Below are 26083 nucleotides of genomic sequence, written 5' to 3' on the forward strand. Positions count from 1 at the left end.
ATTTTTGCAAATTAAATATTGAACCCTTTTTCCTTCATCGAATTTGTGAGCAATAGTGGTCTGTTTGTAATGTTTTCGTTTAAGAGTCGGAGTGATTTTGGTCTGAAACTTGATTTCACCGAAAAACAGCCATGTAAGAGTAAGTTTGTACAGTGTTTTTGTTTTATTTCTGTAAATATTAGATATTATTTTTATTATTTATATAAAGTCTTTAGATTGCTGAGCCTTGCTTTGAAAACTAGACATCCTCTTGCTATTTATTAACTATTATTTTGTTTGCCATTTATTGATAAAGTATAAGTTTTGTGCGACAAAAATCCAATTAAATTAAATTTGCGATTTTAAATAAAGATGTTATTTTCTCCTAATTCTTGAGAAAATATGTTAATTCTCATTCTATCGTAATTTTTTTTTTATCCATTATACCTTATCAATATTCAGTATATCCACCTGTTCCAATAGGAAACATCTCGGAGTCACTCTCTCTTGGTTTCGAAAGAAATCCAATCATTTACACTTGTTCGGAGTGAACAGAACGTAAGACTAGTTGAATTTTAGAAAATCGAAAACAATCGACAAAGAGTCGTTTTGGTTCATCTATTTTCACAATAGTTGCAGATTTTTCTGTCAACAAAATGAAGAAAATGTTACTAAGTGTTTTAAAGATTATGATTCTACAGTTCATTGCCATTGAAGGTAAGAATTCATAATGGTTGGCCTTTATTATAAAGTTTTTCAAAAATATTTCTTTTGGACATTTCCAGAATTAATACAACTTATAATTTAAATTTTCAGATGTTCTTAAAATATTTATACAGTATAAAATATTATTGTTGAAATCCAAAGTATGTTCTACGGAATGATTTGTATGTATTGTACTTCCTGTAAGATCCACATTTTTCTAAAAGTATTATGCCGTAAAATAAATAATTTTACAATAAAGTATCAGTGTTAAGAATACCTAAAATAACTTTGTTTCTTGCTTTTAAAAAGTACTGATTCCTTGAGCATAGTTACTGTACAAAACATTCTATAATATGAATTATCTGTAATAAATTTTTGCTTAAAAATAATTTGATTTAACAATGCTTAAAAGATATAGAAAGGAAAGAGGCGAATTATTCTATATTTTTTCGTTTGTTTATGTTTGTACTTTATTGTTACAAAGACTTCAATACGTGTAGATTCAACATATTTGGTGAAATTCTCGATCTGAATTTACTCTATTTTTTATCCTATTGTTTTATTTATATCAAATACAGAACGATAAGAGAATCGAAAGAATATCAATTGCAAAATGATTAGAATATAATATATATTATTATTAAAAAAAAGTAAACATTCACACCTGGATTTCTTAAATTATGACCTTGAATGTTAAAAGGGAAAATCCATTTTTTGGTTTCATTTTAAAATAATTAATGATTTATGTCTTTATTTTTTTCCTTAATTGGACAATTTGTTTGCCTTTCGATTCTTTTCCATGCTTTATTTGATATATATATATATATATATATATATATATATATATATATATATATATATATATATATATATATATATATATATATATATATATATATATATATATATATATATATATATATATATATATATAAGTAACCAATCTAAAGTAAGAAAAAGTTTGAAAACGAAACTAAAATGAAAACGAAACAAAACAGTTTCGAAATCGCAACTAAAATTTATTACCTATTTAAACTAAAACCAAAACGGAACTTCATAGTATTTAGAGAGCGCAATTGCAGCTACTTCTAAAACACAGATGAATTGATACAAAAGTATTAGAATCAAGTTAATAGGAAAAAAAAAAAACCAAATAAAAATTAAACCAAAAAAATTATTAAAAAATATTAAAAAAGAATCCGGCCTGAAGACTTTTTCAAGGGTCACCCTCAGGCAGGGATTCAAATAAAGGGATTTTTTCTGTGAGGACATACAGACATTAAGTCTAATAATGATTCCTCGTGACCCGAAAATCCCCCGAAATTATGCTCAAGAGATATACCATTTTAACAGAAAGGAAATACAAAATAACAAATTAGAAAAAAACCACAAAGTAAAAATACAATAAAAACAATAACAATAAAAACAAAAACAGCATTAAAATTAAAATTAAAATTAAAAACGAAAAGGCCAAGACATACCATCCAACAGTGAACGAAACTTTAAACAATCGATTGTGATTTCCTGTTTTTGAAAGTTAACGGTAAATTATGTAAACAGAGGTAGGCACCCAGCGCCATCTATTGAGTGATCCAATATGCAAGTAAATTTCTATTTTTATTTAAGCCAAAAGATTAATCCCAAACCATACCTTGTTTAATTAAAAAATTGACATTACAGTAATTTCTAGGAAAATCATTTTTAATTAAATTTTTAAGGAGGATATTTGATGCTTCAATATAAGAATTTTTATTATTGCAAACCCTTTTGATCCTGTTAACTTGTGAGAAAATAAGATTTTTGAAAATTTTAGAGTTTAGATTGGAATGGTAGTTACATAGTTTTGTTATTTTAAAGTTGAAATCATCCCTTTTATCGTATATACCAACTATTGTTTTATCATTAGCAATTTCGATTTTTAAATCTAGAAAGGTAGCCTCAAGTTGATTTATATTTGTATCTTTTAGAATTAAATCTTTTGGATAGCAATTAGTAATAATATTAGTATTGTCGAAGTTAATCAAAAGTAGGTCATCAATATATCTCCACCCGTTTATTAAATTATATTTAATTATTTTTTTCTCATAGTAATGCAGGAAAATATTAGCTAAAGCACTTGAGAAAGCTGTCCCCATTGGAATGCCCTTGACTTGTTTATAAAAATTAATACCATTAAAAACGTAATTTTCAGTAATATTAAAATTACATAACTCAAGCCAGTTATTTTTAGGAATGATATTTTCATTTAAATATTCGTCATATATAAAAGTGCAGACCTTTATTAATTTTTCATGAGGTAGATTAGTGTATAAATTTTCGAAATCAAAAGTATTAAGTTTATTAATGTTGTTATCTTTAAGAAAATCCAATACTTCTTTGTTACTAGAAATAATAAAGTTGTCTTCATTCTTTATTTTGTCCAGGATAATTTTTAAGTATTTAAAGAAATGTTTACCCGTATAGTAATTATAACTACCAGTGCTACAGGTTACGAATCTGAATTTTAATGGATTTTTATGAAATTTAACTGTTGGGAATAAATAAGGATAGTTAAGAGAGCAAGTCTTAGTTTTGGTTTTTTTTGCGAAAGCTAGCATTCTTTTATCTAATTCCTTTTTCCCGGTGTTCTTTAACATATAAGTTGCATTAGAGTTATATTCATTAATTAAAAGTTCTTTATAATAATATTTACAAATTAAACAGAAATTATTTGCTGATTTATCTATTACTGTAATAACAAATTTTTCTTTTAAATTTTTTATTTCATTTTTTAATGTTTTACTAAAATAAATCCCACGTTCTTTAGATCTGTCAAAATCAGTATTCAATTTTATTTTAATTTCCTTTAAAATTCTCACTTTCCATTCCCCGAAACCTTCCGCAGGCCAGTGGTATTTTCTAGATAATTTGGCAATAAAAACATCCAAATCATTACCAATAGAAATCAAAATTTTGTTATGGTTTATTTTTTCTCTTAATCTAAATTTTGTTCCTCTTCCCATCAAATCTCTTAAAGAGTTGGATTCAATAATTTTTAAATTACCTGTAATAATATGACCTTTATCAATATCTATAAAATCTTTATATTTTTCCTTGTTACAGTAACAATCTGTTTTATTTATTTTATCTAAATTTTTGCTATAGTAATTATAATTACAAATTTTTTTCTTTAAAGTTGAAGTGTAACTAAACGCTATTGATACATTAGTTTTATCTGCAAGAGGAAAAAATATATTATTATTATGTATAATTTTGGGTAATTTAAGATATTCGAAGTAAATATCCAAGAATTTAATCACACAGTATTCTTTGTAAACATTATTTTTATTATTAAAAAGTAAATCGTTTTTTCCAATGTTAAGTTTACATTTAATAAGATCTAGAATAATACATTTAGTGTACGAATTTTTAAACTCTAATTCCCCGAATTTATTATTTAAAAACCATTTCATTTTATTATTTCTAAGACCAAAAATGTATTTCCTAATTCTGTGAATGTTTTCACTATTGTGTTCCAGATTACAGTAATTTTGAAATTCCTCAAATATAATTTGAAAATTGCCACCTTTCCCTTTACCTCTTTTAAATCTTTTAGAAAAGTTATCTTTATTTAGAAAATTTTTAAAAATGTTAAATTTGTTATAAATGCAATTATTGTTTAAATCTGCATAACCTTCCCCATTTAATTTACTATTGAGACCATAAGGAAATAAAGTTTTTAGGTTGCAAATATAAATGTTTTCCAGATCTAATCTTTTGTTTAATTCGTTAATATTGTCTTCTAGAATGTAGATATTAATATTGTTAAAGTTATGGTTTTGAAAATGCTCCAGTTCGAAGTCAGTGGTCCTATTTTTTATGAAGTTTTTTATATCGGATCTGTGATTGTTAATTCTTAAATTAAGCTCGGTGCTAGTTTGGCCAATATATTTTAAATTACATTCTGAACAATTAAGGAGATAAATCAAATTTTTGTTTTTACAGAATGTTTGTAATTTTGAGTTTTCATTTTTGATCTGTTCCTTATCTGCCAAAGGACATGTCCTACACTTTCCGTTTCCACAAATTTTATATTTTTTTGTATTTTTAAGATTTTTTAAACAAAACAATTGTGTCAGTAATTTTTTCTCCGTGAATGCTCCTGACACAAAGCTATCCACAGTGCCCCTTGGTAGAGCGCGCGACGGGCCATGCGCTATGATAAATTCGTTATTAACTTTTTGCATAGTTTAATTTATTTATTAAAATGAAAATATATCTCCTAAACGCCAAAAAACAAGGAATTCTCGAAAAAGTAAAATCAGGAAAAATGATCTGAAAATTCTTAAATTTTTTAGGCAATACACCAAAAAACCTATTGAACCCCCCACCACCACCAAAAAAAAAACTATTAAAAATATTTTATTTAAAAATTTTGCAGTTCGTGGAACAGCGCACCTGCAGCTAAATTCCAACCAAATGCAAGAACGAGTAACCAATCTAAAGTAAGAAAAAGTTTGAAAACGAAACTAAAATGAAAACGAAACAAAACAGTTTCGAAATCGCAACTAAAATTTATTACCTATTTAAACTAAAACCAAAACGGAACTTCATAGTATTTAGAGAGCGCAATTGCAGCTACTTCTAAAACACAGATGAATTGATACAAAAGTATTAGAATCAAGTTAATAGGAAAAAAAAACCAAATAAAAATTAAACCAAAAAAATTATTAAAAAATATTAAAAAAGAATCCGGCCTGAAGACTTTTTCAAGGGTCACCCTCAGGCAGGGATTCAAATAAAGGGATTTTTTCTGTGAGGACATACAGACATTAAGTCTAATAATGATTCCTCGTGACCCGAAAATCCCCCGAAATTATGCTCAAGAGATATACCATTTTAACAGAAAGGAAATACAAAATAACAAATTAGAAAAAAACCACAAAGTAAAAATACAATAAAAACAATAACAATAAAAACAAAAACAGCATTAAAATTAAAATTAAAATTAAAAACGAAAAGGCCAAGACATACCATCCAACAGTGAACGAAACTTTAAACAATCGATTGTGATTTCCTGTTTTTGAAAGTTAACGGTAAATTATGTAAACAGAGGTAGGCACCCAGCGCCATCTATTGAGTGATCCAATATGCAAGTAAATTTCTATTTTTATTTAAGCCAAAAGATTAATCCCAAACCATACCTTGTTTAATTAAAAAATTGACATTACAGTAATTTCTAGGAAAATCATTTTTAATTAAATTTTTAAGGAGGATATTTGATGCTTCAATATAAGAATTTTTATTATTGCAAACCCTTTTGATCCTGTTAACTTGTGAGAAAATAAGATTTTTGAAAATTTTAGAGTTTAGATTGGAATGGTAGTTACATAGTTTTGTTATTTTAAAGTTGAAATCATCCCTTTTATCGTATATACCAACTATTGTTTTATCATTAGCAATTTCGATTTTTAAATCTAGAAAGGTAGCCTCAAGTTGATTTATATTTGTATCTTTTAGAATTAAATCTTTTGGATAGCAATTAGTAATAATATTAGTATTGTCGAAGTTAATCAAAAGTAGGTCATCAATATATCTCCACCCGTTTATTAAATTATATTTAATTATTTTTTTCTCATAGTAATGCAGGAAAATATTAGCTAAAGCACTTGAGAAAGCTGTCCCCATTGGAATGCCCTTGACTTGTTTATAAAAATTAATACCATTAAAAACGTAATTTTCAGTAATATTAAAATTACATAACTCAAGCCAGTTATTTTTAGGAATGATATTTTCATTTAAATATTCGTCATATATAAAAGTGCAGACCTTTATTAATTTTTCATGAGGTAGATTAGTGTATAAATTTTCGAAATCAAAAGTATTAAGTTTATTAATGTTGTTATCTTTAAGAAAATCCAATACTTCTTTGTTACTAGAAATAATAAAGTTGTCTTCATTCTTTATTTTGTCCAGGATAATTTTTAAGTATTTAAAGAAATGTTTACCCGTATAGTAATTATAACTACCAGTGCTACAGGTTACGAATCTGAATTTTAATGGATTTTTATGAAATTTAACTGTTGGGAATAAATAAGGATAGTTAAGAGAGCAAGTCTTAGTTTTGGTTTTTTTTGCGAAAGCTAGCATTCTTTTATCTAATTCCTTTTTCCCGGTGTTCTTTAACATATAAGTTGCATTAGAGTTATATTCATTAATTAAAAGTTCTTTATAATAATATTTACAAATTAAACAGAAATTATTTGCTGATTTATCTATTACTGTAATAACAAATTTTTCTTTTAAATTTTTTATTTCATTTTTTAATGTTTTACTAAAATAAATCCCACGTTCTTTAGATCTGTCAAAATCAGTATTCAATTTTATTTTAATTTCCTTTAAAATTCTCACTTTCCATTCCCCGAAACCTTCCGCAGGCCAGTGGTATTTTCTAGATAATTTGGCAATAAAAACATCCAAATCATTACCAATAGAAATCAAAATTTTGTTATGGTTTATTTTTTCTCTTAATCTAAATTTTGTTCCTCTTCCCATCAAATCTCTTAAAGAGTTGGATTCAATAATTTTTAAATTACCTGTAATAATATGACCTTTATCAATATCTATAAAATCTTTATATTTTTCCTTGTTACAGTAACAATCTGTTTTATTTATTTTATCTAAATTTTTGCTATAGTAATTATAATTACAAATTTTTTTCTTTAAAGTTGAAGTGTAACTAAACGCTATTGATACATTAGTTTTATCTGCAAGAGGAAAAAATATATTATTATTATGTATAATTTTGGGTAATTTAAGATATTCGAAGTAAATATCCAAGAATTTAATCACACAGTATTCTTTGTAAACATTATTTTTATTATTAAAAAGTAAATCGTTTTTTCCAATGTTAAGTTTACATTTAATAAGATCTAGAATAATACATTTAGTGTACGAATTTTTAAACTCTAATTCCCCGAATTTATTATTTAAAAACCATTTCATTTTATTATTTCTAAGACCAAAAATGTATTTCCTAATTCTGTGAATGTTTTCACTATTGTGTTCCAGATTACAGTAATTTTGAAATTCCTCAAATATAATTTGAAAATTGCCACCTTTCCCTTTACCTCTTTTAAATCTTTTAGAAAAGTTATCTTTATTTAGAAAATTTTTAAAAATGTTAAATTTGTTATAAATGCAATTATTGTTTAAATCTGCATAACCTTCCCCATTTAATTTACTATTGAGACCATAAGGAAATAAAGTTTTTAGGTTGCAAATATAAATGTTTTCCAGATCTAATCTTTTGTTTAATTCGTTAATATTGTCTTCTAGAATGTAGATATTAATATTGTTAAAGTTATGGTTTTGAAAATGCTCCAGTTCGAAGTCAGTGGTCCTATTTTTTATGAAGTTTTTTATATCGGATCTGTGATTGTTAATTCTTAAATTAAGCTCGGTGCTAGTTTGGCCAATATATTTTAAATTACATTCTGAACAATTAAGGAGATAAATCAAATTTTTGTTTTTACAGAATGTTTGTAATTTTGAGTTTTCATTTTTGATCTGTTCCTTATCTGCCAAAGGACATGTCCTACACTTTCCGTTTCCACAAATTTTATATTTTTTTGTATTTTTAAGATTTTTTAAACAAAACAATTGTGTCAGTAATTTTTTCTCCGTGAATGCTCCTGACACAAAGCTATCCACAGTGCCCCTTGGTAGAGCGCGCGACGGGCCATGCGCTATGATAAATTCGTTATTAACTTTTTGCATAGTTTAATTTATTTATTAAAATGAAAATATATCTCCTAAACGCCAAAAAACAAGGAATTCTCGAAAAAGTAAAATCAGGAAAAATGATCTGAAAATTCTTAAATTTTTTAGGCAATACACCAAAAAACCTATTGAACCCCCCACCACCACCAAAAAAAAAACTATTAAAAATATTTTATTTAAAAATTTTGCAGTTCGTGGAACAGCGCACCTGCAGCTAAATTCCAACCAAATGCAAGAACGAGTAACCAATCTAAAGTAAGAAAAAGTTTGAAAACGAAACTAAAATGAAAACGAAACAAAACAGTTTCGAAATCGCAACTAAAATTTATTACCTATTTAAACTAAAACCAAAACGGAACTTCATAGTATTTAGAGAGCGCAATTGCAGCTACTTCTAAAACACAGATGAATTGATACAAAAGTATTAGAATCAAGTTAATAGGAAAAAAAAACCAAATAAAAATTAAACCAAAAAAATTATTAAAAAATATTAAAAAAGAATCCGGCCTGAAGACTTTTTCAAGGGTCACCCTCAGGCAGGGATTCAAATAAAGGGATTTTTTCTGTGAGGACATACAGACATTAAGTCTAATAATGATTCCTCGTGACCCGAAAATCCCCCGAAATTATGCTCAAGAGATATACCATTTTAACAGAAAGGAAATACAAAATAACAAATTAGAAAAAAACCACAAAGTAAAAATACAATAAAAACAATAACAATAAAAACAAAAACAGCATTAAAATTAAAATTAAAATTAAAAACGAAAAGGCCAAGACATACCATCCAACAGTGAACGAAACTTTAAACAATCGATTGTGATTTCCTGTTTTTGAAAGTTAACGGTAAATTATGTAAACAGAGGTAGGCACCCAGCGCCATCTATTGAGCGATCCAATATGCAAGTAAATTTCTATTTTTATTTAAGCCAAAAGATTAATCCCAAACCATACCTTGTTTAATTAAAAAATTGACATTACAGTAATTTCTAGGAAAATCATTTTTAATTAAATTTTTAAGGAGGATATTTGATGCTTCAATATAAGAATTTTTATTATTGCAAACCCTTTTGATCCTGTTAACTTGTGAGAAAATAAGATTTTTGAAAATTTTAGAGTTTAGATTGGAATGGTAGTTACATAGTTTTGTTATTTTAAAGTTGAAATCATCCCTTTTATCGTATATACCAACTATTGTTTTATCATTAGCAATTTCGATTTTTAAATCTAGAAAGGTAGCCTCAAGTTGATTTATATTTGTATCTTTTAGAATTAAATCTTTTGGATAGCAATTAGTAATAATATTAGTATTGTCGAAGTTAATCAAAAGTAGGTCATCAATATATCTCCACCCGTTTATTAAATTATATTTAATTATTTTTTTCTCATAGTAATGCAGGAAAATATTAGCTAAAGCACTTGAGAAAGCTGTCCCCATTGGAATGCCCTTGACTTGTTTATAAAAATTAATACCATTAAAAACGTAATTTTCAGTAATATTAAAATTACATAACTCAAGCCAGTTATTTTTAGGAATGATATTTTCATTTAAATATTCGTCATTTCAAAACCATAACTTTAACAATATTAATATCTACATTCTAGAAGACAATATTAACGAATTAAACAAAAGATTAGATCTGGAAAACATTTATATTTGCAACCTAAAAACTTTATTTCCTTATGGTCTCAATAGTAAATTAAATGGGGAAGGTTATGCAGATTTAAACAATAATTGCATTTATAACAAATTTAACATTTTTAAAAATTTTCTAAATAAAGATAACTTTTCTAAAAGATTTAAAAGAGGTAAAGGGAAAGGTGGCAATTTTCAAATTATATTTGAGGAATTTCAAAATTACTGTAATCTGGAACACAATAGTGAAAACATTCACAGAATTAGGAAATACATTTTTGGTCTTAGAAATAATAAAATGAAATGGTTTTTAAATAATAAATTCGGGGAATTAGAGTTTAAAAATTCGTACACTAAATGTATTATTCTAGATCTTATTAAATGTAAACTTAACATTGGAAAAAACGATTTACTTTTTAATAATAAAAATAATGTTTACAAAGAATACTGTGTGATTAAATTCTTGGATATTTACTTCGAATATCTTAAATTACCCAAAATTATACATAATAATAATATATTTTTTCCTCTTGCAGATAAAACTAATGTATCAATAGCGTTTAGTTACACTTCAACTTTAAAGAAAAAAATTTGTAATTATAATTACTATAGCAAAAATTTAGATAAAATAAATAAAACAGATTGTTACTGTAACAAGGAAAAATATAAAGATTTTATAGATATTGATAAAGGTCATATTATTACAGGTAATTTAAAAATTATTGAATCCAACTCTTTAAGAGATTTGATGGGAAGAGGAACAAAATTTAGATTAAGAGAAAAAATAAACCATAACAAAATTTTGATTTCTATTGGTAATGATTTGGATGTTTTTATTGCCAAATTATCTAGAAAATACCACTGGCCTGCGGAAGGTTTCGGGGAATGGAAAGTGAGAATTTTAAAGGAAATTAAAATAAAATTGAATACTGATTTTGACAGATCTAAAGAACGTGGGATTTATTTTAGTAAAACATTAAAAAATGAAATAAAAAATTTAAAAGAAAAATTTGTTATTACAGTAATAGATAAATCAGCAAATAATTTCTGTTTAATTTGTAAATATTATTATAAAGAACTTTTAATTAATGAATATAACTCTAATGCAACTTATATGTTAAAGAACACCGGGAAAAAGGAATTAGATAAAAGAATGCTAGCTTTCGCAAAAAAAACCAAAACTAAGACTTGCTCTCTTAACTATCCTTATTTATTCCCAACAGTTAAATTTCATAAAAATCCATTAAAATTCAGATTCGTAACCTGTAGCACTGGTAGTTATAATTACTATACGGGTAAACATTTCTTTAAATACTTAAAAATTATCCTGGACAAAATAAAGAATGAAGACAACTTTATTATTTCTAGTAACAAAGAAGTATTGGATTTTCTTAAAGATAACAACATTAATAAACTTAATACTTTTGATTTCGAAAATTTATACACTAATCTACCTCATGAAAAATTAATAAAGGTCTGCACTTTTATATATGACGAATATTTAAATGAAAATATCATTCCTAAAAATAACTGGCTTGAGTTATGTAATTTTAATATTACTGAAAATTACGTTTTTAATGGTATTAATTTTTATAAACAAGTCAAGGGCATTCCAATGGGGACAGCTTTCTCAAGTGCTTTAGCTAATATTTTCCTGCATTACTATGAGAAAAAAATAATTAAATATAATTTAATAAACGGGTGGAGATATATTGATGACCTACTTTTGATTAACTTCGACAATACTAATATTATTACTAATTGCTATCCAAAAGATTTAATTCTAAAAGATACAAATATAAATCAACTTGAGGCTACCTTTCTAGATTTAAAAATCGAAATTGCTAATGATAAAACAATAGTTGGTATATACGATAAAAGGGATGATTTCAACTTTAAAATAACAAAACTATGTAACTACCATTCCAATCTAAACTCTAAAATTTTCAAAAATCTTATTTTCTCACAAGTTAACAGGATCAAAAGGGTTTGCAATAATAAAAATTCTTATATTGAAGCATCAAATATCCTCCTTAAAAATTTAATTAAAAATGATTTTCCTAGAAATTACTGTAATGTCAATTTTTTAATTAAACAAGGTATGGTTTGGGATTAATCTTTTGGCTTAAATAAAAATAGAAATTTACTTGCATATTGGATCACTCAATAGATGGCGCTGGGTGCCTACCTCTGTTTACATAATTTACCGTTAACTTTCAAAAACAGGAAATCACAATCGATTGTTTAAAGTTTCGTTCACTGTTGGATGGTATGTCTTGGCCTTTTCGTTTTTAATTTTAATTTTAATTTTAATGCTGTTTTTGTTTTTATTGTTATTGTTTTTATTGTATTTTTACTTTGTGGTTTTTTTCTAATTTGTTATTTTGTATTTCCTTTCTGTTAAAATGGTATATCTCTTGAGCATAATTTCGGGGGATTTTCGGGTCACGAGGAATCATTATTAGACTTAATGTCTGTATGTCCTCACAGAAAAAATCCCTTTATTTGAATCCCTGCCTGAGGGTGACCCTTGAAAAAGTCTTCAGGCCGGATTCTTTTTTAATATTTTTTAATAATTTTTTTGGTTTAATTTTTATTTGGTTTTTTTTTTTTCCTATTAACTTGATTCTAATACTTTTGTATCAATTCATCTGTGTTTTAGAAGTAGCTGCAATTGCGCTCTCTAAATACTATGAAGTTCCGTTTTGGTTTTAGTTTAAATAGGTAATAAATTTTAGTTGCGATTTCGAAACTGTTTTGTTTCGTTTTCATTTTAGTTTCGTTTTCAAACTTTTTCTTACTTTAGATTGGTTATATATATATATATATATATATAATGTACGTATGTATGTATATGGTATAATGTGTTTTGTTGTTCCTTTTGAATTCTATGCATATTAGTTTTTACAGTTTTCAGAAATGTTGCATGCAGTAACGAGACTTAAACTTTTGATGTCAGAATTGTAAAAAAAAAATCTTAAAATACATTTTATAATTGATCTTGTCCTGAAAATACAGCCTGAGTAAAAACATTAAGGCCAGTAAAAAATTTTGAGAAAATGGAAACATATAAACTGAGGAATTAAAATACCATTTGATTGATAATTATTGAGCTTAAATAAAAGTAAAAAAAGTAGAAAAATTAATTTTTAAATTTTTTATTATTAGAAAATATTACAGAACACACAGATGAATATTTGAGCCTGAGTAAAAACTTTAAGACCAACATAGAAAATAACATATAAGAAAAAAATTACAAATTCTTAGAAGGTTGTGTAGGAGCCATTTCTTCGAACTACTTCAAATATTCTTGTTCTCACGGATGAAACGAGTTTTTGACAAAGGATGGGGTCGGTTTTATACCATTCATCTTCGATAGTAGATTTCAGCTCTGTTGTTGATGTAAAATGTCTCCCATTTGCATAAACTCTTCTTGCTAAGTCACCTCAAAGGTTCACGATTGGGTTGCGGTCAGGTGATCTACCTGGCCATTTCACAGTTTCAACATTGTTGACTTGGAACCAATTTTTTGTGCTGTTACTCGAATGGATCGATGCATTGTCTTGCTGATATTTCCAATTTTCTCCAGCAAGACATTCAGCATTTGGCAAAAAATGATTTGTTAGGACATTTTGGTATCCTTGTGAATTCATTCTACCTGAAACAAATGCAATTGAGCCCACACCATTGTAAGCAAAGCAGCCCCAAGTCATGACAGACCCTCCACCTAATTGGTGCTTGGAGAATATTTCTTTTTCATTTCTTATATCATGCCAGTAGAAATTCTAGCCATCTGGTCCATCCAAATTCCATTTTTTTTTTCGTCAGAAAAAATAATTTCTATCCATTGGTTGTCCCAGGTCATGACTTTCTGGCCAAAGTTCAAACGCTCTATTTTGTGTCTCTGCAGTAACTGAGGCTTAGTCAATTTTGCTGTATAAGTGAACCTTCCAGACCTTCTAATTGTGTTATAAATCGTTTTTTGACAAACTTTTAAACCTGTCGTCGGAATCAGTTTTCTGGTTGAGTACTTTCCAGTAGATGCAAGTTGGCTAACTCTTCTTTCATCACTCGTGGACAAAGCTTTAGGTCTTCCCCTAGTATTCTTTTTACCATAATTGTCTTTCAATTTTAAAAAAATTGTTGACTACAGTCTTTGATCTTCCTATCTTTATCGCTTCAACACGACTACTCATTCCTGTTGAAGACAAAGCTTCGATATGTCCTCTGCCACGATCAGTTAACTTCTTACCCTTCGCCATCTTCACAAAGATCACCAATACTTCGAAGAAACGTATGACAAATATGAAAATTGCAGCGTTGTCACAAGCTAGTAGTTGAAATGGTAATTACACGATTATATTATATTTATTTTTAAAAAATGACTGGTGACCTTAAAGTTTTTACTCAGGCAGAAATACTAACTTTTTAAATAACCACATGTTTCTCATAATTATGTATTTACAAATTATGTTTATGGCATTTATTTCTTATCAATGAACTTTAATAATTAATATTATTTGAATCCCTTTTATTTCATTTTACATTTTCTCAAAAATTTTTACTGGCCTGAAAGTTTTTACTCAGGCTGCAAAGGTTAGAATAAACTTAAAGTAGGATATATTTTGATCCATTTTGACTTTAGGGTTGATTTATAAATAATAATGAGAAAAGCGGAAAAATTTAGAATTTTAGAAAAAGGGGAAAAAAAGAATTTTTGCCATTTCTTCATTTTTTTTTTTTTTTGATATTAATAAATGTGAATTTTCGGAATTCTGTATCTGTTTGACTTTTGATATTATATTCAAGCATTCAATATTTTTACTTCAGTAAGAATTTTGGGAATAAAAATTGTTCTTTAATAAATAACATAAAAGTAAAAAATAAAAATGGAGACAACAAAATGTTTCTAGATATTCCGAATAAATCAATTCTGTATTGAACGGTTATGAAAATTTAACAGCATTTGTGAACTCTCCAAAATATTCCAATTGTTATTAAGATTATAACTCTCCAAAAAAAATTCCAGCTTTTCTTAGAATGGTTTTCGATTCGTAGATCCGAATTTTTTTTATGAAAAATTTGGAAAAATAATTTTGAAACAATATTGAAAGTATATTGAAATTACGACGTTTCTAAAATAATTCTGAGTGTTTCAGGTTTTTCAGATATAATTTTAAATAATCTTATTAAACTGCATCCAAATTTATATGGCTTTAATATTTATATAAAAATTCTTGTAATTAAAAAAATGAATCAAATTTATTTGATTTGATTGTTAAGGATTTTTCGATATCTTAGATTTCTAACATTTTTCAACTATTTTTTTCTTGGTGTGAACTGTGAGAGAAAATAAGCTGAATAAGAATAAATTTTTAAAAACGAATTTTTAATAGTCTATGCTAAAAAGTAAAATGTTTTGTTAAAATTATACTTTTTGCTTATATGTTTCGAATATTTACTATAAATATTATGGAATCCTGAAATGCATTCTTTTTAATTCCAAAAAGTGGCTCCCTTCGAACAGAATTAAAATGTAATTTAATTACTCAATCTATAGATAACTAAGTTCTAATAATATTATAATAGTGTGGTATCATTGAGAACATATTAGTGTACAAAATTTCAAAATGTAGCACATCCAGAAGAGAGTAAAAAAAATCGATTACAAAATTCCATCTTAATAAACACTAAACAAATGAAAATAAATAAATGTCTCTATTAATTCTCTAAATTCTCTATTAATAACAAAAAAGAATGTTATGGTCTGACGTTGTACAGAGAAGATTATTGAATCTAGAACAGTAATTTGAAGCAAACATAATTTGAAGCATAGAAAGGTGCAACTAGGAACTTTAAAAAAAAATGTAATTAAAATTGTTATAAATTAAAAATTAAGTGAAATGTTAGAGTTTGACTTAGAAAATTTCTGAAATTATTATATAATAATAATAATCATTGCAACCATTTAATAATTCAAAAAAATTATTTTTTCTAATATATTAATTTATTTGCCATTCGATTTTTTTCTTTAATTTTGATACATTTTTGAAAATATTTGTCAATATTTTTTCAACAATACTTAGCGTTATTCTGATGAAATTCTCTCTCTCTCTCTCTCTCTCTCTCTCTATATATATATATATATATATATATATATATATATATATATATATATATATATATATATATATATGAAATGGAATCCAGAGGATGATCGTCTATCATCTCTACTTTCACAATCATCTAAATGTAATAACTCAAAAATGCAGTGATTTAAATATATGAAATTTAGTGTGTGAATTTGCGACTACAGTTGTAATTCTGTATTAAATTTTGGTTTCAGTTGGTTGAAGAAAAGTTTCCCAATGTTTCATATTCGGTTTTCTATTATTTCTGTTTTAAGCGCATCCCAGCAATCCATTGCCAGCGATCGCATGCTGTTAAGATTTTGTGAAGCTATTGTTTACTAATGCCATGCGGTTAATAATTGCACAAGTACATTTATTAGAGAGTATGTGAAGAGAATTCTGGGATATTTTCCCGACTAGTTTATCGAATGAAAAATATTTTTTTTTTTTTAGAATATTGCAAAAGTTATAAAACATATTCTATATTTCCCAAAAAACTCTGAAACTGAGTGATTTCACCCATGATACTTATATACTTTATATGCTTGTTATAAACCATCAAGCAATTTATTGTTTTAGTTAATCCTTTCTTGTTATTTAAAAAAATAAGAAATGATAAATAGGCAATGGTTTATAAGTAATGTATCTATAAGTCGTTAAACGAAACATATTCCAGAAACAAAAACAGTAATGTCTAAAACGGATGTATTGCTTCTAAAATAATATAAATTGCAAACATCATAAATTTTGAAATTTAATAGTAATGAGAGATTAATACAAATAAGAGGTTTTATAGAAATGTGTTGTACACAACAATTCCTGTGAACTAGCTAGTCGGTAAAATCGATTAGTGAATAATAAATTAATTAACCTTTAAATGAAATTATAGATTTACTTTCATTGAATACATCTTTGGAACTTTTGTTACCTATTTTCTAGAAATTTCATTTCCCATTAGTGTTAATTAACTTATTCAATTGGAAATGCTCTATAGTATGTGAAAAAGTAGAAAAGTCTATTTTTTTTTAAATTATGCTTTGTATTTTGATAATATTGATCTAAATTCCTTTTCTTCCATCTATTTAACTACTTTTTTTTCATTATTTAAAGAGCAAATTTTATAAATTACTAAAAGTTATAAAAAAAAACCCCCAATACTTAAACGATTTCTGGTGCCTGAGAAAAGAAGGATCCATGCTAAATAATGTTAAAACAATTATTTTAGAAGATATTGTAAACCTTGAAAGTGGGCATTCCCTTCTTTTTTAACTATTTTTGTAATGAAAAACATTATATTTTATCAAAAGCAGTCGTTTTCAACATTTTTAGAGAGTTTAGAAAAGCATCGTTAAGTGAGTTTTAAAAAGAATCAAAATATCGCCTACAAAAATGATGTCAAAAATATGAGAGATGGTTGCAATTAGCTACATACATTTCGAATTTCATAAGAAATCTAAATAGTCAGAAGATCAAAAAGAAGAGTGACAGACAGATGCAATGATCAAAGAAAAATCTTTCGAGAACTAAAAAAAAGAATGAACGTGTTTTCAAAGCATTAAACGATGATAGTATCATACACGTTTCAAGAAGAATTGTCTAATTACATAAAAGCTTCAAAAAGTCGTATTCACATAAAGGAACCCCCAACCTAGATGGTGCTTTCAACGTGCCAACCTAAACGTGCTTTCAAAGCATTAAACGTAGCTGGCATTACACACATTTTAAGAAGAATTATCTAGTTACATAAAAGCTTCAAAAAGTCGTACTCACATAAAGGTATCACCAACCTAGATGGTGCTTTCAACGTGCCAACCTAAACGTGCTTTCAAGGCATTAAACGTAGCTGGCATTACACACATTTCAAGAAGAATTATCTAGTTACATAAAAGCTTCAAAAAGTCGTGCTCACATAAAGGTATCACCAACCTAGATGGTGCTTTCAACGTGCCAACCTAAACGTGCTTTCAAGGCATTAAACGTAGCTGGCATTACACACATTTTAAGAAGAATTATCTAGTTACATAAAAGCTTCAAAAAGTCGTACTCACATAAAGGTATCACCAACCTAGATGGTGCTTTCAACGTGCCAACCTAAACGTGCTTTCAAGGCATTAAACGTAGCTGGCATTACACACATTTCAAGAAGAATTATCTAGTTACATAAAAGCTTCAAAAAGTCGTATTCACATAAAGGTATCACCAACCTAGATGGACTGAAAGTGCATTGAACACCAAATCCAGTGGGCTAAAAGGCACACGTCTTGGAGTTCAGAATGAGCTTTCATTATATTTCATGATGAGGAAAAGTTTAATTTAAATGTCCCAGATGGCTATCAATACTATGGGCGTTGTCTCAGTAACAAAGAAAAGATTTTTTCTATCCGACAAATGGGAGGAGGGAATTTTATGATTTGTTTGGCAATTGGTTACGGAGGAAGAACAAGCCTAGCTTTCATGAGTGGCAAACCGAAACACACAGATTATATCCAAGTTTTGAATTCATGTCTCTTTCCCTAAGGCGTTGAGCTAGCTAGAAATGACAGGATTTTTCAATATGTAGGAGCATGAATCCACATAGCTCATGATGTAAAAAAATTGGTTTGCAGAAAATAATATTCGAATTTTACTCGGTCAGCTGAAATCCCGAACCTCAACCTTGTCAAGAACATGCGGGAAACGATTGTGCATCGAGCATTTAAGGGAAAGGCAAGCAGTTTGAATATGTAGACGACTTTGGGGATCTTTCAGTGATATATAAGGAAAATTTTTCCAAACAGAAATTCAAACTTTATATGATTCGATGAAAAATCGAATCTTTAAAAGAATCAAAGCCAATGGTAGGAGAATCTCCTATTCATAAGATTTTTATTTGCACAGTTTAAAAGTGCAAATAGAAAGTCCTTCTATTTTTTTTTCATAGAGTGTGAAATAATTAAAATTGATTTTTTTTTTATTGTAATTGGTTTGTATTTTTTTTTTCAAGTTTCAGATATAGTCATCTGTTTGTAAATAATCCTTTAAAGTGTAACTCATTAAATTAATCTAGAAAGATTTTTCAATGTTCATTTAAATAAAAAAAAAACTCTTATGTCTTTCTACTTTTTTCACTTAATGTGTCATTTAAATGGAATGTCATCTCGAGGATTACCAACCCATTTTCTCTGAATCAGTGATAAAAAATACATATAAAATGATGTAATTAACACAGTTGCATTATGGGAACCAACCGATATTTCTTCACCGGAAGAGTCACGTGATGAAAGTGTAATCAACTAAGTCACGATTTTCACGAGTTTGCTTTGAGCAAAATTTAATGTGTTACCGCCGCAAACGCGTGACGGTTTTTCACGTAAATGTTAACGCGTTTCATTTACTTATTTCCGTCATTCTGTCAAAATATTCTGTGATGTAAAGAAAAAAAATATTATCTGTTTCTTCCCACCTTTTGTTTTTCATAGAACCTAATTGCTATTTATAGCTTTCTGAGGTGCAAGTAAAAAATATGTTCTAGGGAATGACCGCGACAAAAATTCAACAATCTATATTGACACAGATAACGAAGTCGTAAAATAGCAGTGATGAGTGCAAGTTACGTTATGAATCTTTTTATCTTATGTGTTCAACAGAACAGGTGATGAAAGGCAAAATTATGTGGAAATCACAAAAATACTGCAATGTACGTACAACACAATTTATGGATTAAAAATCTTTCTATCTATATCTATATAATCTTTTATGTTTTAACAGAGTTTATGTTTAACATTTTTCAGGATTCGCTTATCATGATTTAATTTCTATCCATCACATAAAAAGAAAATTTTACGTAAACATTGCATTTTATTCGCTTTGCGAGTGGTAGATAGCGAGTCACCTGACCTAGGACATTTGAGGTTTATTTTACTAGTATTGTTTGAAATATTTAATGAAAAGATCATAGTAAGTAATTATATCACATTTGACGGTGAAATGGTGACAAAAAGGGAAATTAAAGCTTTAATTAACACCAAAATAACAGCAAATGAGTTTAAAACAATATTATTTATTAATTCTACTTTTAGACACACCGTTTGTGGCAACACTAACTTTCCAGTTTGTTTGCCTTTTCCAAGTAATGGAAATTTTTCATCTCTTGGTCAGGGTATAATAGCCTTTGTCACTGTATCCTACACTGTTTTCATTCAAGTTCAAGTTCGTCTTTTGGTTAGCCGACGTATGATTATCTAAGTAAATAGCAATGGGGCTTCCATCGATATCAGATGAAGAAAAAAATACGAAGAAAGATCGAGTGAGAATGAGGCAAATTATATAAAAAAAAAAAACACTGATCATGAAAGTTCTAAGTTGGCGGCAAAATGTGGAAAATTGATTTAGTATTTAGGTATTGAAGATATGAGCCAATAAGGTTCTCATTGTGGGGGTTTGAATTTTGAATCGGAAGTAGACTGATCGGAAAATGTATGTTCTCATCATGGAAAGATTAAACTTCCAGCATTGAACGAATGGCTAGTGGAGTTTAAAAACTTGCTAACTGAAATTGACGAACATCATGTACAGATTCGAACGTCAGAATTGGCGAGCAGGCTGGGAAGCCCCCTAATTACTGGCACTTATTTATTGGCACTTCATTGAGAGATCAGTACAGATCATTTGAGAGAGAGCTATCAGATTTAGAAAAATGTACTTTGAAATGTGGAAATAAGTAATTCAGAGTAATTTTTTAATTAATTTTAAATTTTAAAATAATTTTAATTAAAAAGTACGCGATTATCGTTCATTTTTCAGTTATTACTGCCAAAGATATTGTTGAAAAATCTGACTTTAACGTTGTTTTTAATAAACATGCAAATTTTCAAATTCCTTTTAATTGTTAGCAATTTTTAAAACCCTTTTTTTATTATAATTTTCTAAAACAGATTTCAATGTTGAAGTGCAATTCAATCCATTTTCATTGTTTAATCAAATATTTATTCTGTTAATTTTCTTCCATTTTTGAAAGCTGAGAAAAAAATGTTTCCCTTTATTATAATGAAATAAGAAAGTGCATTTTACATGAGAAATAGGAAAGTGAAATTACTGTATCGAGAAAGTCAAATTACCAAGTCAATGAAATTTTTAATAACACTTCGATGTCAAGGGACTTGACTCTATTTGGATGGTTCATCTACCCAATCATTAGAACAAGTGTAAGGCTCATAAAATAACATACCTTTGATGATTATTTTAATATTTGAAGCTTAAAAATATTTTCGAAAGAATTATGAGCATAAAGCTATGCATAAGAGACTTGGTACACAGCCGATAATTTAATTACACAACCAATATTCCCGCGAATGAACTGTTGCCACAGATGGATAGTAATGAATAAATAATATGCGGAATTTAGGAAAATATCTTTAAATTTGATTCTCTTTACAAAGCGAAGAGTAAAATGCAATTTTAAAGAAAATATCTAGTGTAAAATATTCTTGGTGCTAAAATATGTTTCCTCCTTATCACAATTCAGGTTTTAAAATTTTATCTAGATTTAAAATATTGAAGAATTTTAAAAATATTGACAGAATTAGTCATTTCAGCAACTCGGTTTCGCTGCCATAGTTATTCAAATAGTTTTCTGTTGGATCGTATAAATGATTTTGCAGAATGTGATACAAAGAGCAGATTTATTTGCTGGTTTAAGAATTTTTCCAGCTAGTTAGAAATAAAAATCATTATGAAGGGAAAAAAATCAGATGATTTAGAAACAAACAGAGAACTTTTTAGAATAATCAATTATCAAAATTGTTATTTGAGTTTAGACATGAGAGAATGTACCACCAAATAATGTTGAAGATTAAGTTCTGCTTCAGGATGTTGTAAGATTGATAGTAAAATTAAAGAAAGTGTTGAATTTACTTTGCAGAATGTTAATTCTAAAAATGATTGTATAGGAAATATCCTATGTAAAGTCACAAATAACACAAATAAGTTTTATAAAGATTTAAATCCTGAAATTTTAAAAGAAATTTTTTTATGCTTATTAACCCATTGTTAGAGCAGAGTGTTTAAAAATATTGTTGTATAGAAAGACAAAAGAATTTCAAAAAAACAATACTTTCAACTGTAATTGAATTTTTGAACTATCTTTGTACAGTACGTATTTTTGGATCTTTTCCCGTAGACTTAATGAGTCTAAAATTCAGGAATATAAATTTTTTATGTCAAGACCATGTACCTAATATTATTTACCTTTCTTTTGTGGACACAAGGATAGACAGATAAATAGACAGTCTACTTGTAATTTAATTCTGTCCAAAATTAAATAAACCTCTAAGGTTTTGATGCAAAAATCACCCACAAAAATTTAACATTCTAGTTGGTTTTGTTCTTGAGCTACTACATTCACATACGATTGAATAGTCAGGTCGACAAACTGAAAACTTGTTAACAAAATTTTTCCAAAAGTGGAATCAGATTTACATTGTTTGCATTATAATTTCATCCAGAATTTTATTTATCCAGCTCTTGGTATTTGAGTTACCCCATTCACATGTATAAAATGTGAAAGAACAAATAGAAGGCTTTGGTTTCATACTTCGCCTTTTTAGAAACAACACTAATGCTATTTTGAGGCTGGTTTTGTAATTTTAAATCTCAGTCAGATGACGAGGACAGTTTCTGAACTGACATTCCTTTCTCCAAACATCGGTATCACACCAACGAGAAGACATTAAGCTCACAACGTCAGATTTAACATGAATTAGGCCTATACACATGAAATATCTTGAGTGCATTCGTGTTTCGAACCTGGAGACCTTAAACGACAATTTACCATTGAATCATAATGGCCCCGAGAAGACCGACGGACTTTTTGTAATCGGATTAAGTCTGAAATTTGATATAAATCCATATTAAAAGAGTGTTAAAGGTGTGCAATCTTTATATTTACAAATTGCCTACTAAATTCCCTCCATTTAGTGAACTGCTGTTTGAGTGATCATCAGGTATAATTCAGAATTTTTTTTTTCGTTAGAGTTAATTGATGATTATAATTCCTTATCTTTCTTTACATCATACACAAGAAAGTAACTATTTTTAATTTTTGTTAAAATATCATTTCCTTATATTCACATTAATACAATATCTATTTGTGATTTATGCAAAGAATACACTTCTTCTGGTATCGTGAAAATATATTTAATCATAAAAAGCATTCCAGTCGATTCTTTCTAGTCTGTCCAGTAGATGGCTGAACTATTTGCTTATGTTTAATATTCAAGATATTCAAACAACTATACATCTTTGACTGCATGCTAAATGTTGCGGTAAGTTGGTTCCGAGATTCCTCATTCGATTAAACGATTAAATCGATGAACTGAATTCTAATTATATTTGCAGCAACCTGTTCAAGTGGAATTGAAAGTCATTCAGTGTCGCGTATATTCGTGACGAATTTTTTCACTAGCACTTTTAATTTATCTTTTACAGACTGAGGTGTTTAAATTTAAAAAGAAATCACGAAATTCAGACCATGCTTCAAAGTTACAAGATATATCCCAAAATAAGCATGATGTGTTTTCGGAATGGAAAGTTAATATAACTGTACTAACAAATGAAGATAATTTTTCTCACTTTACCATTGGTCTTGTCTTAAATATGATTTTCTTTCCCTCTTAGCTATTTGCTATAACGAATGATCTATTATTTATTGAGGGAAAAAATTGTACTTTCTGACTTTCACGTGAAGTGTACAAAGTGATTTTTGTAATTGTCAAAAAATTCTGTCATGAGGTTTCAATAGATATTCCCAAATATTACTTCTAACTTCATTAAATAATATTTTTTTTCAAAAATCATACTTTTGAGATTAGCTTTGATGAGATTTGGTTTAAAAACACTTATTATGGCTGATCTTCTAACAAGAAAAACGATTTCAATGGAATTTGGCTTTAAAAACATATTTTTGTAGTTAGTTTTTGAGATAAAAAAACGAGTTGATGGAATTTGGTTAAAAAAAAATATTATTGTAGTTAATCTTCGAACAAAAAAACCCGATTTGATTAGAAATCGGTTTAAATCGGTTAATTAATCGGTTAGGTTTAAAAAGACATCTTTTAGTAGTCAGACTTCGAACAAGAAAAACGATTTGATGGAATTTGGTTTAAAAAGACATCTTTTAGTAGTCAGACTTCGAACAAGAAAAACGATTTGGTGGAATTTGGGGAATGGTTTTGACTCCAAATTTGTAATTTTTATTAAATTTCAAACGAAATCCACCCATATAAAAGTTTGTTAATTTTTTTAAATACTCACGAAAGCGTTCAATAAAAAGATCTAAAAATCTGGGGAAATAATATTTAGTATACAGTTTTATCATCTAAAGTGTAGATCTGAATCAGTTTCTGAAACAAACCCGCCAAAGGATAGAAAGTCTGTAGACTTGCAATTCAAATGCATGCAAACGCGATAACTTAAAAATGCAACAATTTAGAAGAGAGAAATTTTGTAAGAAATCCTTTCATTAAAATTTTAGATCTATGACAAATTTTGCATTCAGTTGATCGAAAAAAAGATGACAAAAATGCATTTTCCGTTTTTTTCTAATGTACCACGAAGCACAAAACACTAAAGCATGACTTATTCAACAAAAGAATTGAATTTTTGAAAAGAACATTTTGAAATTAACAACGGAAGATTATTTTGATCTCATTTGATGAAATACAAAATATTCTTCGTGACACACCTGAAAACATTTTTGTCATTTGATCTAGCCATATCAGCAATTAATGCACAACTTGGAGTTAAAATAAAATACTATGGTCATAAATGACACAATACTTACATACAAATGAAAAAAAAAAAACTGAATGAAAAAGTATCTAATGGGGCGAAAATCAAGGTCAAAGAATGACGAAGAATTCTGAAAATACTCTTATCCTTCCGTGTCTCACCGCTTAGCGAGGTAGAATCATCGGAAAATGGCAGTCTCGGGATACTGAAACGAACGTGGAATTCATAACCTTCTCCAAGGTCTCCAGTTTATATAAGGAGGAACAGAGACAAAGAAACACTTTTGTTAGGGTGTGTGGGAGAAAAGTTCTGGAAAACCTCTCCCACTGGATAGAATTAGCGTCTCTCTGGCTGTTTCTCAGGTAATCTGTGAACACGATGATGGTTAAAAAAAAAGCTACAAATATCAAAACTGGTATGTTGCTTTTTCATTAAATTCGCAGGTTTTTTTTGCTTAATGCTGAATGAAATATGCTCGGTTTTCTATTCATCTGTACACGTAAACACGATAATTCAAAACTGCAAATCGTAAGATGGTTGAAATTAAGCGTTACACGTTTAAAATTAGAAATGTAGACAGAATCAGATTTTAGACCTAATCTATTAAAAGATTCATTCTGCATATTTCGAAGTATGCGAACAAGATAGCTAAAAACTGATTCAATTTAAAAATTGATTATGCTTATAAGAAGGCAAACTTCGGAAAATATTATTGCACCATAATGAATTTTACACTATTGAAAATTCAAAAAATTGTCTTTTTAAGCATACCAAACTAATAGTCTAAAAAAGTTTTTTACTAAATTTTGTCAATTTTCAAAATTTTTTTTTAATATTTTCCATAGTAGCGTATATTGTTGTCCTGAAATTCAGACTGTTTTCATTGTTTTATTAAATATGTAGCCACGTGATTTTCTTCCATTGTTGAAAGAAGAAAAAAAATGATTCAGTTTAATATTATCGTAGTTTATAAGATATATCAAAAAATTAAAGCTACAGTTACCATGAAATTTAGAAAATAGCCGAACCGAGTATTAACGTTTTGAGCGGCGCTATGATGTTATGGGACTGCAGTTCATGCACACAATGGTAAAGGAATGATACC

General features: G+C 27.7%; 1 protein-coding gene across 1 annotated transcript in view; it reads left to right on the forward strand.

The window, feature by feature from the left end:
* The first annotated feature begins 537 nt into the window (after positions 1-537).
* The window catches only part of LOC129984166 (probable chitinase 10), a 42287-nt gene continuing 16741 nt past the window's right edge, over positions 538-26083 (forward strand). The window contains exon 1 of the mRNA XM_056093969.1: positions 538-696. Coding sequence (XP_055949944.1) covers positions 636-696 — 61 coding nt within the window. The 5' untranslated portion in view covers positions 538-635. The remainder of the gene's footprint in view (positions 697-26083) is intronic.

The sequence above is a fragment of the Argiope bruennichi genome, chromosome 9 (genome assembly GCF_947563725.1).
Source record: "Argiope bruennichi chromosome 9, qqArgBrue1.1, whole genome shotgun sequence".
Taxonomy (NCBI): domain Eukaryota; kingdom Metazoa; phylum Arthropoda; class Arachnida; order Araneae; family Araneidae; genus Argiope; species Argiope bruennichi.